General features: G+C 35.4%; 1 protein-coding gene across 1 annotated transcript in view; it reads left to right on the plus strand.

Moving 5' to 3' along the window:
- LOC145670651 (dynein axonemal heavy chain 1-like) overlaps window positions 1-13,506 on the plus strand; it is a gene marked incomplete at its 3' end in the record, with an annotated part of 1,762,390 nt that extends 1,748,884 nt beyond the window's left edge. The window contains 2 exon segments of the mRNA XM_081739441.1: window positions 10,111-10,337; window positions 13,325-13,506. Of these exon segments, the coding sequence (XP_081595567.1) occupies window positions 10,111-10,337; window positions 13,325-13,506 (409 nt within the window).
- Between the last annotated feature and the right edge of the window lie 914 nt (window positions 13,507-14,420).

Below are 14,420 nucleotides of genomic sequence, written 5' to 3' on the forward strand. Positions count from 1 at the left end.
TTTGGATAATATACAGTAATACAGTACTAACGAACTGTATAGCCTGTGGAACCTGGAGGTTCAATGCCGCGCTCACAAAAGCTTTCTACTAACTTCTGTCTTCAGCCAACTGGATCCAGTTTTTTACATTGTGTTCCTATTTTTGCGAGATCCATCTTAATATCGTCCTCCCATCTGCACCTAGGTCTTCCTCATGGTCGTTTTCCGATTGGATTTCCAGTTAAGATTTTGAAAGCATTCTTACTTTTTTCCATTCTGGCTACTTGACCTGCCCACTTGAGCCTCCTAGACTTGATGGCCTTAACAATGTTTGGTAAATGATATAAATTATGCATTTTTTCATTATGAAATTTCCGCCATTCATCATTCACGTTCTTCTTGGGTCCGAATATTCGTCTCAGGATTTTATTTTCAAATATTTTCAGTTTGCGTTCTTCCCTCAGAGTAAGCAACCATGTTTCGCAACCATACAGAACAATAGGCATGATTATCGAATTATATATTTTAAGCTTCAAATTCCTCGATAGGAATCGTGACGACAGTAATACAGTACAAGAATGTTTAGTATTGGACAAATTGGAAATAGAATAATTTATTTATTTCTTTATTTATTTATAAAAGGCATACAGGATTACAATCCTACAATAGCCTTATTAACATAATATTTTAATACAATACCATTATTCTAAAATAAAATAGACAAGAAAGTAAAATAAAATAAGCAAGCTACAGACAAAACGAGACAAGATAAAAAAAATACAAAATACAAATAAAGTAACGATACAACAAACAAAAAATAAATGTAAGTATAAGCACTTTCCTGCAACTTGTACATATATTAGAAATGCACTTCAAATATTAATTTGAATTCATTATTTCAATTTCAATTCACAAATATTAATTTCAATTCAATACTATTCCATATAAAAGGACATACCAATAATGTTTTAGTTAGTGTTTTTATCTTTTGAGTGTACACATTACGAGCAAAATCTATTTCAAAACATTAAGCCAGAGAGCTCCAAATCCATACAGAATTGTTTAATTTTTGCATGAAAATGAGATTCAGTATCAAAAAATATATCACAATATTTCGACACAAAATTATACAGTTTTAAAGTTCTAACAATGGATGAATCTTTGTGTTGAGTAGTTCTTGAAAATGAAACACAAAAGAAGAGATTGTATCTAGGCCTAAGGCTTGGTACATATAAGGAAACCTGAGAGAGTAAAGAAGGACAATCTATTCTATTGTTGAATAGTTTTTTTTTCAGAAAAATCAAGGACAGTACTGATCGGCGAACTCTGAGTGAAGTTAGTCTAAAGTATTCCCTTAGTATAGTATTGGATAAATAATATGGGCAATATGTATTATTAACCTTGTAGTACAGAAACCTTAAAAATTTATTTTGTATATGTTCTATATCATGTATATGTTCTTTATAATATGGATTCCAAATAATAGCTGCATAATCCAATTTACTCCTAATTAAACTATTATAGATAATTATAGGAATTTCTGGTTTCTTAAAATACTTAGTATTTCTAATTATAAATCCTAGCAACTTGTTTGCATTACTTACTAACTCCTTATAGTGAGTTGTAAACGATAATTTTGTATCAAAATAAATTCCATGCACCAGGCAGAATGCAGTTGGAACTGGGTCTCAGTTATCCAGAAGCAGCCATAGAGAAGAGTGACAGAAAAATACAATCCATCTGACGATGATAATGATAATCAATACGAGGTCGGCGATGAAGTAAAGAAACAGCATTAACAAACTCATCTGAAGTTTCTGAAATAGTTTAAAATTTAATAAGATTTACTTAATGTCAACTAAATGCTGTTCACGCCTTACATATAATTGGAGATTTTGTTGACCGTGTAAAAAGAATGAAATCAAAACAAATGAATATCACAAAGGACACCGTTCAGAGCTTATAGAAATCCGGTTTCCGTTAAATTGTCTTGTATTGCAGTTTGCTTTGTATTTTGGTCCCCTGATGAAAAGTTTCAATGGGCACGAAGCCCGAAAACCCCACGTTTTTAAGATATCAGCTGATTTTTATCATCACTTAAAAGCATACGCTTCCTTGTAAACTGAAAATAATAATTAGGTCGATATTTTATTTATGAAGTATGAACTAGTCTCACTAGGTTATACTAGGATTTTTAGGGTTGCTGATTCCGAATCCAAGGTCGGTTAACCTCCGCCATGTGTTATTCAAGGTGAGGGGACGTTGTAAAAATCTGAAGAAAAAGTACATAACTGTTTTTGATTCGCCGGATCCGATTATGTCAATTTCTTGACACGACAAGGCCATGTCAAGGTCATTGCAGGGTCATTTCAAGGTCAAACTTGAAAAACCGTCGGAAAAATGTGAAAATAAAAATCATAGATACAACGGGGCCCTTTGTAATATTTATTTGTTTTGATTTGATTCTTTTGACACGGTCAACAAATTCTCCAATTTTAGGATAGATGATTCCGAGTTCGAGGTCGGTGTTAGTCGAATTTACCAGTAATATTGTCCATTTAGTTTTCCAGTCAGTCATTTGCAATGTCGTCTTCTCCAATAAAGATTTGTTCTGCATTTCACATCTCATCATTCTTGAACGTCCACCTCCAGCATTTCACCTTCATTTCCATCGTTTTTCGCATTACGATTACCAGCATCTTGTACGTATTCCAGTAGAGCTCGACTAGAGTATTTGATTTGTTGCCCATCCTAAAAACCATAGGACACTGGTTACATGCGCTCAACAAATTAATGCCCTAGCGCCGGACTTACAAGTGCAATGATACAATAATATCAGACCATCTACCTCCAGGGCCAGTAATTCGTCATCATTCATTGTAAAGCGTATCCAACGATGATATCGAGTAGCGTTTCTAAATCTTGAAAATATTCTAAAACGTAAGAATCCTGGCTCAAACTGATTTCTATCTAATTGAAAAATATCAGTACTTTCATGGACTAAATAAAGATTTTTTCAGCTACTCTACAACCGTATATATAAATGATTTCTTTTTTTTTTTTTTTTTTACATTTTTCGACGGTTTTTCAAGTTTGACCTTGGAATGACCCTGCAATGACCTTGACATGACCTTATCATGTCAAGAAAATGACATAATCGGATCGAGCGACTCAAAAAAAATTATATATTTTTTGTTTAGATTTTTGCAATTTCTCATCTCTGTTTGACCTTCAAATGACCTTGAAACTGACGTGATGGAAGTTAACCTATCTCGGATTCGAAATCAACGACCCCAGAAATCCTAGTATATCCTAGGAAGACTAATTCATACTTCATAGAAAATGTCAACCTAATTATTATTTTCAGTTTACAAGGGGGTGCATGCTTATTAAGTGATGATAATAATCAGCGGATATCTCCAAAACGTGGGGTTTTAGAGCTTCGTGGCCATTGAGACTTTTTTCATCAGGGGACCAAAATACACAACATGCTGCAATATCAACCAATTTAACGAAAACCGGATTTCCATAAGCTCTGAGCAAGATCCTTTCCGGATCCTGGGCTTTTGGGGTATTTTTTAGACTTTCAATCAAGCAGCTACTGCATCGTCACTATTTACCCTAGGATCATGGTTCATACCTCATTCTCTTCAGAATGGAGCTGGCTTTCAAATGGTACCACTTACATGCTCATACCGTATAGAAGAAGCGGGAAAAATGATGTCAAAGGGAAAATTTTGGAGGGAATTTTTTTCGCACTTTGGGCCCCTCTGGAACGGCCCTGTGTGAACGTAGCCATCTAAAAAAATCTGATAAATAGTACTTGGTATACTGAATGTGTGTGCCAAATTTCAAGTTTCTATCTTGAATACTAAGGGCGGGAGAAATTTTATCAAGAATTCCCACAATGCCCCAAATTACCGCAAAACACTATGATCTCAGGTAAAAAATTTCCTGAGACATCCCTAATTACCCTAGGGTCATGTTTCGCCCATCATTCTCTTCAGAATAGAACTGCCTTTCAGGCGGTACCATTCACATGTCTCCATCATGTATCTAAGGCGGAAAATTCCCGAAAAAAGGGATTGTTTTGGTCGAAATATCCATTTTTTCAACTTTTAGCCCCTCTGGACTCCCCCTGTTTTAACGCACAAATCTGAAAAAAAAATCTGTTAAATACTACTCGGTGGACTGAATGTTTGTGCACAATTTCAATCTTCTAGGTGCAAAAATAAGCCCGCCAAATATATATATATATATATATATATATATAACCCGCAAATGCCCCATATTACCCTATACAGAAGTATATTTTGATAAAAATTCCCTGACACATCCCTAATTACCTCATGGTCATGTTTCGCCCATCATTCTCTTCAGAATAGAACTGCCTTTCAGTCGGTATGACTCACGTGTCTCCATCATGTATCTAAGGCGGGAAAATCCCGAAAAAAGGGAATTTTTGATCTAACTATCCCTTTTTTCAACTTTTAGCCCCTCTGGACCCCCCCCCCCCCTGTTTTAACGCAGAGATCTGAAAAAAATCTGATAAATACTACTAGGTGGGCTGAATGTTTATGCACAATTTCTATCTTCTAGGTGCAAAAGTAAGCCCGCCAAATATATATATATATATATATATATATATACCGACAATGTACCATATTCCCGTATACAGAGCGATATTTTGTAAAAATTCCCTGAGACATCCCTAATTACGCTAGGGTCATGTTTCGCCCATCATTCTCTTCAGAATAGAACTGCCTTTCAGTCGGTATGACTCACGTGTCTCCATCATGTATATAAGACGGGAAAATCCCGAAGAAATGGATTTTTCGGGTAAAAATATCCCTTTTTTCAACCGTTTGCCCTCTGGATCCCCCCTGTTTTAACTCACAAATCTGCAAAAAAAAAAAAAATCTGATACAATGTACCAGTTCCTTCAATAAAAGAATCAAATGGTTGTTGCCGCTCTGATGGTAAAAGGCCTGATGGCATGACCTTGGTACCGTGGAAAAATGGAAAAGCACTAGTCTGGGATTTCACATGTTCCGATACGTTTGCTCCTTCCAACTTACCCCATTCTTCAATTCAGGCAGGTCTCGTCGCCGCTCACAGAGAATCAGACAAAAGACTAAAATACTCAAACCTATTGGACAAATATTGGTTTGTAACAGTAGCGATAGAAACCAGTGGGTCTTGGGGTCACGAAGGATCTAATTTCATTAATAAAGTTAGTCATCGAATAGCTATCAAAACTGGTGACCCCCGAGCTACTGCATTCCTTTTCCAACGTATCAGCATCGCCATCCAGCGCGGGAATGTGTCATCGATCTTAGGCACATTACCTCCTGGTAAAGAACTGGACGAGATTTTTCTTCTATAACACACAATAAGACGGAAGGAGACATATCCGAGGAGGCTGACAACCACTTTGACTATGTTCATGAAGAATGTTTTGAATCCAGTTTGGATAAATATACATTGTTGGAAGTCATGGCTAATACCGGTAAATTTGGGAGTGGTAGCAACATTATCTACAGATTTTACTTTGTTACTCAAAATCGTTAAAGACCAGAATGATATTGTTTATTTGTCCGGTGTTTATTTTGGAACAAATATGATAGCTACAGATAACCTATGTATTCTTAGATAACTTAAAAATTTTTGATAATTTTGTCATTTAACATACTATATTCTTTACAATGTTTAAATAAATCTTTATTTCCCAATATTAAATCTCAATTGTATATATACATGATAGTAAATACAAATTTACACATATATAGAGTAATTAAAATAATAATTAAGTCAATATCTCTCTCTCTCTCTCTCTCTCTCTATATATATATATATATATATATATATATATATATATATATATATATATATATATATATATATGTATGTATGTATGTATGTATATTACTGTTATATAAATTGTAGAATTGGTTTAGCCTATATAGTGCGTTCCACGAATAACACCAAGGCCCGTCTCCTGAAGAAATCAAGGCAGATAAAACACGAAATCTTTCGTATCCTTCAAGGGACATAAAAGACAACATTATGCTGATAAGGAAAATCCCACAAGAGGGGAATTAGTGGAGTTACGGGGGATAACTATAAAATTTTTAATGGCAACCCCCACATGTGGTACCTCGTTTGAAAGCTAATGACGTGTAGAGACCAGTTCTGGACACTATTTAACACTATCGTGTCTCTATCCATCATGGCGGTCATCCGTAAGTACGGTCGAAGTGCTCGTAGTTACCCCTCGTAACCCCCTTAGACCCCCCCATGGGGGATTTTACTTATCAGCATAATGTTGTCTTTTGTGTCCCTTGAAGGTTATAAAAGGTTTTATGCTTCTATCTGTCTTGGTTTCTTCAGTAGACAGGCCTTAGTGTTATGCTTGGAACGTACTTCGACCGTACTTACGGATGGCCGCCATGTTGGATAGAGACATGCTAACGACATGTACTGTGTGTTTCAGATGTAAAGCATCACGGGCAGTGGCCAATGGAGCACGATATTCCGCGCGGTGTTGCCGGATTTTGGACTCCCCTTTCCCTTCTCGTTCTTCCTTCAGTTGAGATTATGACACATACATTGGCAACATTATTCACAATGTAAATGTACTATTCCAGCAAACTCAAGAATTTTGACTGTGCATCCTAGAAGTATATATAGCAACTAAATTACTTACATGTTAACTTTTCCAGGGGGAATGCTAAACAATTGTCTTCAACACTACTTTCACTATCATCTATGTCAGTTAATATTTCGTCTTTGTCTGAATCTGAGTCTTGTAAATTTATTTTTATGGGTTCCAAAAACTGTAAACACAAAAAATAATTCTTCGAGCTTGACTTCGTAGCACTTGAAAGAAAGAAGAAAAAAAGGAAGACAGAAAATAAAACTTGTGCTGTACTCGGTTTGCTTAAAGACATTGTCAACTACAATTTTGGAGAATAAACGAACTACCACGAAAGAAAGCAACGAGACACTGATGAATTCTCTTAAGTTAGTTCCTACACAACTAGCCTCTTTGTTGGTGTAGGTGCCACGAAAGTAATCCATATGATTCCTAAGCAACTCGATATGCTCGAGTTTGTTTTGGGCTACGATAATTATGACACCATTCAGACGCCTGATGCTTTTGATTCCCTTATAGAGGAGAAAAGAGAGTGTTAAAAGTCGCACATAATAAGGCAGTAGAACGTGAAAGAAAAAAAGAGAAAACATACTGCGTTCCTTCTGTCGAATAAGAAAGGGTCTATCTTGAAGTAAATTTCAAAACAAATTACAAACTTTCCATGCTTTATTCTTACGATGTTAGGCGTATATACAGTATATGAATCAGATTGCAAAGGTATGTAGCCACGGGGGAAAAGGGGGCTCTGTCTTTCCGAAGTAGTTCCAGCTCCAAAATGAGGTTTGTCTGGTATATGTTTAATAAACTTATTTAACAGTTAATGCAAATGAAGGACTTTATAATAAAATATGAAAATTAAAAAAAAAATCAATCATCATCAATACGGTTTCTATACCTAATTGAAGCAACTAAAATTAATCATATGCTTTATTTTCTCATTTTTCTAACTGGGTGCACTGTGAACTCACTACTATATTATTACATAATAATATCGGAGTTAATATTTTTTTCGAGTTTTTTTCCCCTTTAATATTTTAACCTACACAAACACAAAGTCTGATTAACAGACTGCTATAAACAGCATTTATTTTCTTATGAATAGCTTATTGATTCATCTTTTACACTCCGGTTTTTAACTTCAGTAATGTCAAGATTCGTCTTTTGATAATGAAGCATTGTGAAAATATAATATGCGCATAGTGTGTATGTATGTATGGTGAGTTAAAATGCTTTCATGTTGTGAAAGAGGTAATTTGTTCTGCTTTTAATATGTGAAAAGCTTGCCTCCCCCTGAAAGTAATATTCTCCTAGAACAACCTGCTGGCTACACCCCTGATTATCCTGTAATAAAAGTTGTGAGTTCTATTTGCAAATCGAAACAAAATCCACTGGAAATTAGACGCGGGACTCAACGCTCGTTTTACTAATTGTTTTATATGGAAACCTTTCAAAGCGTCTATCATGAAAACTTGTTGACATAGAGATGTAGTTTTCACGTATTTGTTCATAATTCTTTTCTCTACTTGGTAAAGTGAACAGTTAATGTGCTAGTACAATATTTCTAAGTAGCGCCTGTGATATTGTCAAGATTCGCAGTAGCGCGAGAAGACAGCGTGCATAACTGCTTGTCGCGAACTGTCAACACCGCTCAATGCCAATTGGACGCCGTGTGAAGCCAACTCAAGGCCATGTCGTTTCTCATCTGAAATCTGCTATAGTTTCCAAAACTGGTTTCTACATGTGATTACCTTTCAAACGAGGTACCACACGGTGGGGGTTGCTATTTAAAATGTTGTAGTTACACCCCGTAACTCTCTTAGGTTCTTTCAAAATCAACTCAAATCTCTTAAGTTCTTCTCTTGGTGGGTTTGGGGCCGCGGCGGCTCAGTGGTAGAGAGTTCACCTCTGGTGCTTGAGGTCCCGGGTTCAAACCCTGCTCCCACTAAGTGAACTTTGTGGTGGACAAACACCGTGTGCGTGGGTTTTTTCGGGGTTCTTCCTTTCCTCCCACTTTCTTCATTCCACCATTTTATTCATCTCTCATCATCATCTCCTTTAGCCTAGCTGGCATAATCGTGGGACGTAAAACTCAAAAATTTCATTTCATTTTCATTTTCTCTTGGTGGATTCTCCTTATCAGCATAATGTTGTCTTTTATGTCCCTTGAAGGTTACAAAATATTTCGTGTTTCTATCTGCCTTGATTTCTTCAGGAGACGGGTCATAGTGATATTCGTGGAACGCATTGTATATATTTTTACAAGTTGTTGAAAACAAGAGCATTTTATTTGTTCTAAGTATTGTATCTATTTTAAGTACTGACAAATTCTAAACCGTTTCGTACAAACGTACATGTAATATGGTCCACAGAATGATGAATAAATCTAATCTAATCTGATCGAATTAAAGAGATTCCGCTGTAATAAAAAATTTGAAACTATTCAACAGTTTAGAGTCAGACAATGTGACAAAAAAAATCATCATACTTTTCTCATCTCTACAGTCCGTGGGAGTTTGTGCTGAACAACATCGCGTTTGTGTGTTTTCTTTGCTCTCTCGTTTGCTGCCATATTCTCCTTCCACAAATTATTTCATAATTATTCACTTCCATTAACCATTCGCCCCCCTTAGCTTAAAGGACAAAATAGTGGAATATAAAACTAGAAATTTCATTTGTCTTACTATAGAGGGGCAATAATCGTGGAATATGAACCTGCCAACCACTTTTTTGTATTATTATTATTATTATTATTATTATTATTATTATTATTATTATTATTATTATTACGAGGGAAGGTCAGAAACTAAGGTTACAAGGACAATATTTCTGAAGTTTCGTCTGTTATAGAGGAAAGAGGAGTGTGTGATAATTTTAATACATGAAGTTGGCAACTATGCAATTTCATCCACCCGCAACCTACGACGTTAGTTGTAGGTAAACACAAATAGCGACTCATTTGGAAAACTAGTCTTGCGATGAAGTCTGCTCAAGTTATTCAACTTCTGTGGGCGGAAGATGTTACCACCGCTGAAATTCACTGGCACCTGGTAGAGGTTTATGGAGAGACTGTAACGTATTGTCTGCATTTTGCAGAATGGTGTTCGATTCTAGTAGAAAAAAAAAAACATGCGCACCACGCTGTTGAAATAGTTTTGCTGGGACAACATCGACCACCCTCACTACAGCTTGGACCTCGCTTCAAGTGAGTTTCACCTGTTCCCGCACTTGAAGGAACTCCTAGGAGGCCGTCGCTCCGCTTCAAAAGAGGAGCTAAAGCACTTCGTGACAACATGACTCAACAGGCAAGGACACGATTTTTACCAGGAGGGAATGTTCAAACTCATCCCACAATGGGACAAGTGCCTCAACCGATATGAAGACTATGTCGAAAAATGACCTAATGCAACCTTACTTTTTGATCACTCGTACTAGTATTAGATATTATTATTAATATTATTAATATTATTACTTTCTAGGTACCCAGTAAAGTATGAGGAATCGTTGAACACTGTGCTAACACAGGAAATAATCCGTTTCAACAAGCTTCTGGTTGTAATCCACGCCTCGTTGAAAGATATACAGAAGGCTATCAAAGGATTGGTAGTTATGTCTGAAGCCCTTGAAAAGATGGCGACTAGCCTATTCAGTAACACTGTGCCTTCAATGTGGGCCGCGAAGGCTTATCCATCACTCAAACCTTTAGGTAAGTCTTATCTGTTCATTATTACATAACACAAATAGATGAAGTGTCTGGTAATGAATAACACCAATGGAAAATATATCGATCATATTTGGTTCATAAATCTTGACAATTTCGGATTCACTTGAGTTCCGACGGAATGTGAGGACCAATCTCGTGGAGCTCTGAGACATAGAGAAAATGTCAACCCTTTCAAATTCAGAGAAAATTGTTTCCGTAGTTTCTTATTAATAAGAATGAAATACATTCCATGTTCAATTGTTTAAATATAAATTATGGGGAGGACTTACTATTAACGTGGGCTAACGGTTGTCGTGTGACTGCAACCACCTGAGTTTCAGTTGAGTTTCATGTTTTTGTGTCCTTCTGCAACTTTGAAGTTATAATGGACGGGACTTACTATTAACGTGGGGCTAACGGTTATCGTGTGACTGCAACACTTAAGTTGAGTTGAGTTTTATATTTTGTCTTTCTGTAACTCTGAAGTTATAATTGATGGGACTTACTGTTAACGTGGGGCTAACGGTTGTCGTGTCACTGCAATCACTTTAGTTTGAGTTGAGTTTTATGTTTTGTGTTCTTCGTCAACTTTGAAGTTACAATGGGCGGGACTTACTACTAACGTGGGATCCGAATTACGGTAGAAGCTTAAATCTCGTGATGTTGGTGTCCTATCATGCAAAATCTACCCTGCGTGCCGTTCCCTGTTATGCACTATAATGCCTTAAAGAGAACTAGTTTATAGAGCATACCACTGCTACCAGCAAGCAACCACTCGCAGATAATACAAGAAGATCGGAGCGATTTATGTATAAAGGCAAAGAGCCTGAATTACTGAAAATAATACATAACTTACTACTTTTCTTTTCTTTGTATTTCAAAAGTGAAAGGCGATTATGAAATGCATCTTACCACAATCATAGATAATATTATCCTACAACAGAAAATATGAACCCGAAGAATTTTCAGTATTGTCAGAATAATATTTCCTCCAAATTATATTCTTATGTAATTTTAATAACTGTATGTATACTATTTTGTTTATTACAAACTAAATACAACTATTATTTATAAAAGTAGTTCACAGGATTCGAAAACAATATGATATACGTAATCAAATGCAGATGAGTTCGTTCCTCTAGTCGCTGCCTTAACTTAGATTTTGGAGGAAATGTTATTCTGGCAGCACTGTAATTTTTATGGTTGGCAACACTGAAAATTCTTCAGAGTCATATTTTCTGCTGTAGAATAACATTATCTATGACTGTGATAAGTTGTATTTCATTATCTGTTTCCACTTAAAGATCATCTCATTTTCTCTTGCCCTCTCTATCAACAATATCGCCCGCCATTTCTCTCTGTTCTTCATAAATTTCACAGTTCTGGATCTTTTAATGTAGATTCGATCATTTTCACCTTATCCCCACCTGTTCTTACTGCATATTATCTTTATTTACAAAGATCTATGTTATTTAGCATCTTATAAGCATCTTTAAAGATTCATCTCAAATCATCATCTGTTTCTTTTGATAACACCGTCTATAATTGCCAGGAGAGCGATCTTCGCTAAGGCAAGTTGTAACCGCAGAACAAGAATTTCCACTTATGAAAGACAAGTAGAAGAAAAAATGGTAAATTTTGTATTATTTTTAGTGTGTCAGGCTCTTAAGTAACAGAAGCTTCGTGCCATAGTTCCAAATATTTTGGATACAATTGAGGTACTCATGCAACCTTAAAAACAAACCGCTCTCTTAATATAAATTTATTATTATTATTATTCAGGGTTAGCTGGTTTAAACCATGATTTAAAACAGCTGTTTTTTCAAAAAAAAAAAAAAAAAAAAAAAAAAAAAAACTGGTTTAAACCAAAAAACGAAAAATGTTCGTCAAAGTGTAAATGTTCGTAAAATCGTAATGAACACACATTTGTGGATTATCACGTTTCACTCCCGTATATTATTCGTATTATATTCAGACCTACATTCCCCATTCATTACTCAAAAAGATTATACTATAAAAGCAACTTTTTTATATAAGTTTATGAATATTTCTTTTGTAAGTTTTTTTTATAGTTTGTTATTGTTATTATGCAATTGCAATCAAAGGAAAATTCTAAATATTATTTCGTTTTAATTATGTTTATTGTTGATAAAATACATCGAAATGCCATTCTTTTGGGGAGTGAGGGTCATACAAACCTCACGAGAGGCATTTATTGAAATCAGAAGTATCTTTGGTATCTATTTATGTATAAATAGGTCAGAGCCAAAGTGGACTCAATTAATTCGTACCTTTATTCATTTTTCTTACTGATATGCAAATTAAGTCGTTGTATTTTTTTAACTTGGACTAAATTAGTTGTTCTGTACTTGCAGTATTTTGAAATTGTCCATATGTAATTCTGTATAATGGTTTCACTTGTGCAACTGTTTATCTTTTTGTCCTTAAATGATTCTTGACAATTATGTTAACAAGTAGGCTTATGTAAAGATCAGTACAACGCATTTTTATCAGGAGTCCTCCTTGAGTGCGTAGGCAGACGTATCGTATTTGTGGCCAATTAGTTCCGGTTTCGAGTTCAAGTGGAGGACAATTTCTGTCGGATGTAAGCCGAGAAGCGGTTTGGATTCCGCTTTAAGCTTATGTGACCCCTTCCAGCATAACCTGGTTGTTGTATAATAACACCAAGGCGAAAAAAACTTATTTCTGTCCACATGTGATATGAATACGTAGAACAAATTATTTAAACCAAAAAAACCTGGTTTAAAAAAAAACAGGTTTAAAGAAAAAACGGGTTTTTTGGTTTTTTCAATAAAAACTATGGTTTTTACCAACCCTGTTATTATTTTATGTTAATTCTTGAGAGGTGAATCAATATTTCTTGCTCTGAAGAAAAAATTTTATTTTTACTCAATCAATACATTAATACTTAAAAGAAAAAATTGATTTTAAGATAATTACCAGTTGACAACATTTATTATTCATTCTAGGAGCTTGGGTAACAGACTTAAAAGCGAGAATTGCCTTCCTGCAAGATTGGATTGACAATGGAATTCCAATAAACTTTTGGATTTCTGGATTCTTTTTCCCTCAAGCGTTTTTAACAGGAACTCTACAGAACTTTGCCAGAAAATACGTCATCTCCATAGACACCATTGAATTCGGTTTCCAGGTAACTACATATTTGAAGACAAATTTTAATTATTTCATGTGTATTTCTTGCTCTTATGGAAGGGGAAAGATGATGACTCGAAATTAGAAAGAACATTCAACTGTTGGACAAAGTGGGTTATATTTGGGAATATTAGTAGTGAAAGATTAACACTCACCTGAAACATACCAGTGGAAGCCAGTCGTAAATAGTTTTAGCGATATTTTTTTCTTCCATCATCAGTTCCCTTTAAAAAGTAAAACTACGTTGCTCGAAGAACTACCTAGGTACATTTTTCCAAGGTATATTTCCTAGTAGAAATAATGGTAATAAACTGAAAAAAATCTCCTAAAGAAAGAACTGATTTTTTTTCTGGTAACGTGATTTTAGTAACTCTTCTCAGGTTACCAGCCAGGTGAAGGTATTGACATCCGACGTTTCGAATACAGACATTGTATTCATCTTCAGAGATTGTAATAAAGGGACCGGAGACATGAGATGCAGACATACCAACTCTCCCGCATTTCGACGTTCACTCCCGCTCTCCCGCAACAAAGTAGCAAACTCCCGCATAGTTGAAATGAGATAGAGGGGAAAGTAACCGTTTAACATACCTTTTCTTTTTCTTTTTTCTTTTTTTTTTTTTTTAAATACCTTTGAAATTTCACCTAATTTATTTTCGGCTGAAATAAAGTATACCTTGAACTACAATAATAGTGGGTACCTTATCCCCATCCATGGCCACCTGTTTCCCATCATTAGACAATTTTGTGTTGGTCACTCACAGTAGAAATTAACGAATCGAATTTAAGGTCGATCTGTATTTACACGTGTGTGTGTGTGTGAGAGAGAGAGAGAGAGAGAGAGAGAGAGAGAGAGAGAGAGAGAGAGAGAGAGAGAGAGAGAGAGAAAGAAAGAGAGAGAGTGAGTGAGTG

This window comes from Thermobia domestica, chromosome 14, assembly GCF_964235325.1.
Source record: "Thermobia domestica chromosome 14, izTheDome1.hap1.1, whole genome shotgun sequence".
Classification (NCBI taxonomy): Eukaryota; Metazoa; Arthropoda; class Insecta; order Zygentoma; family Lepismatidae; genus Thermobia; species Thermobia domestica.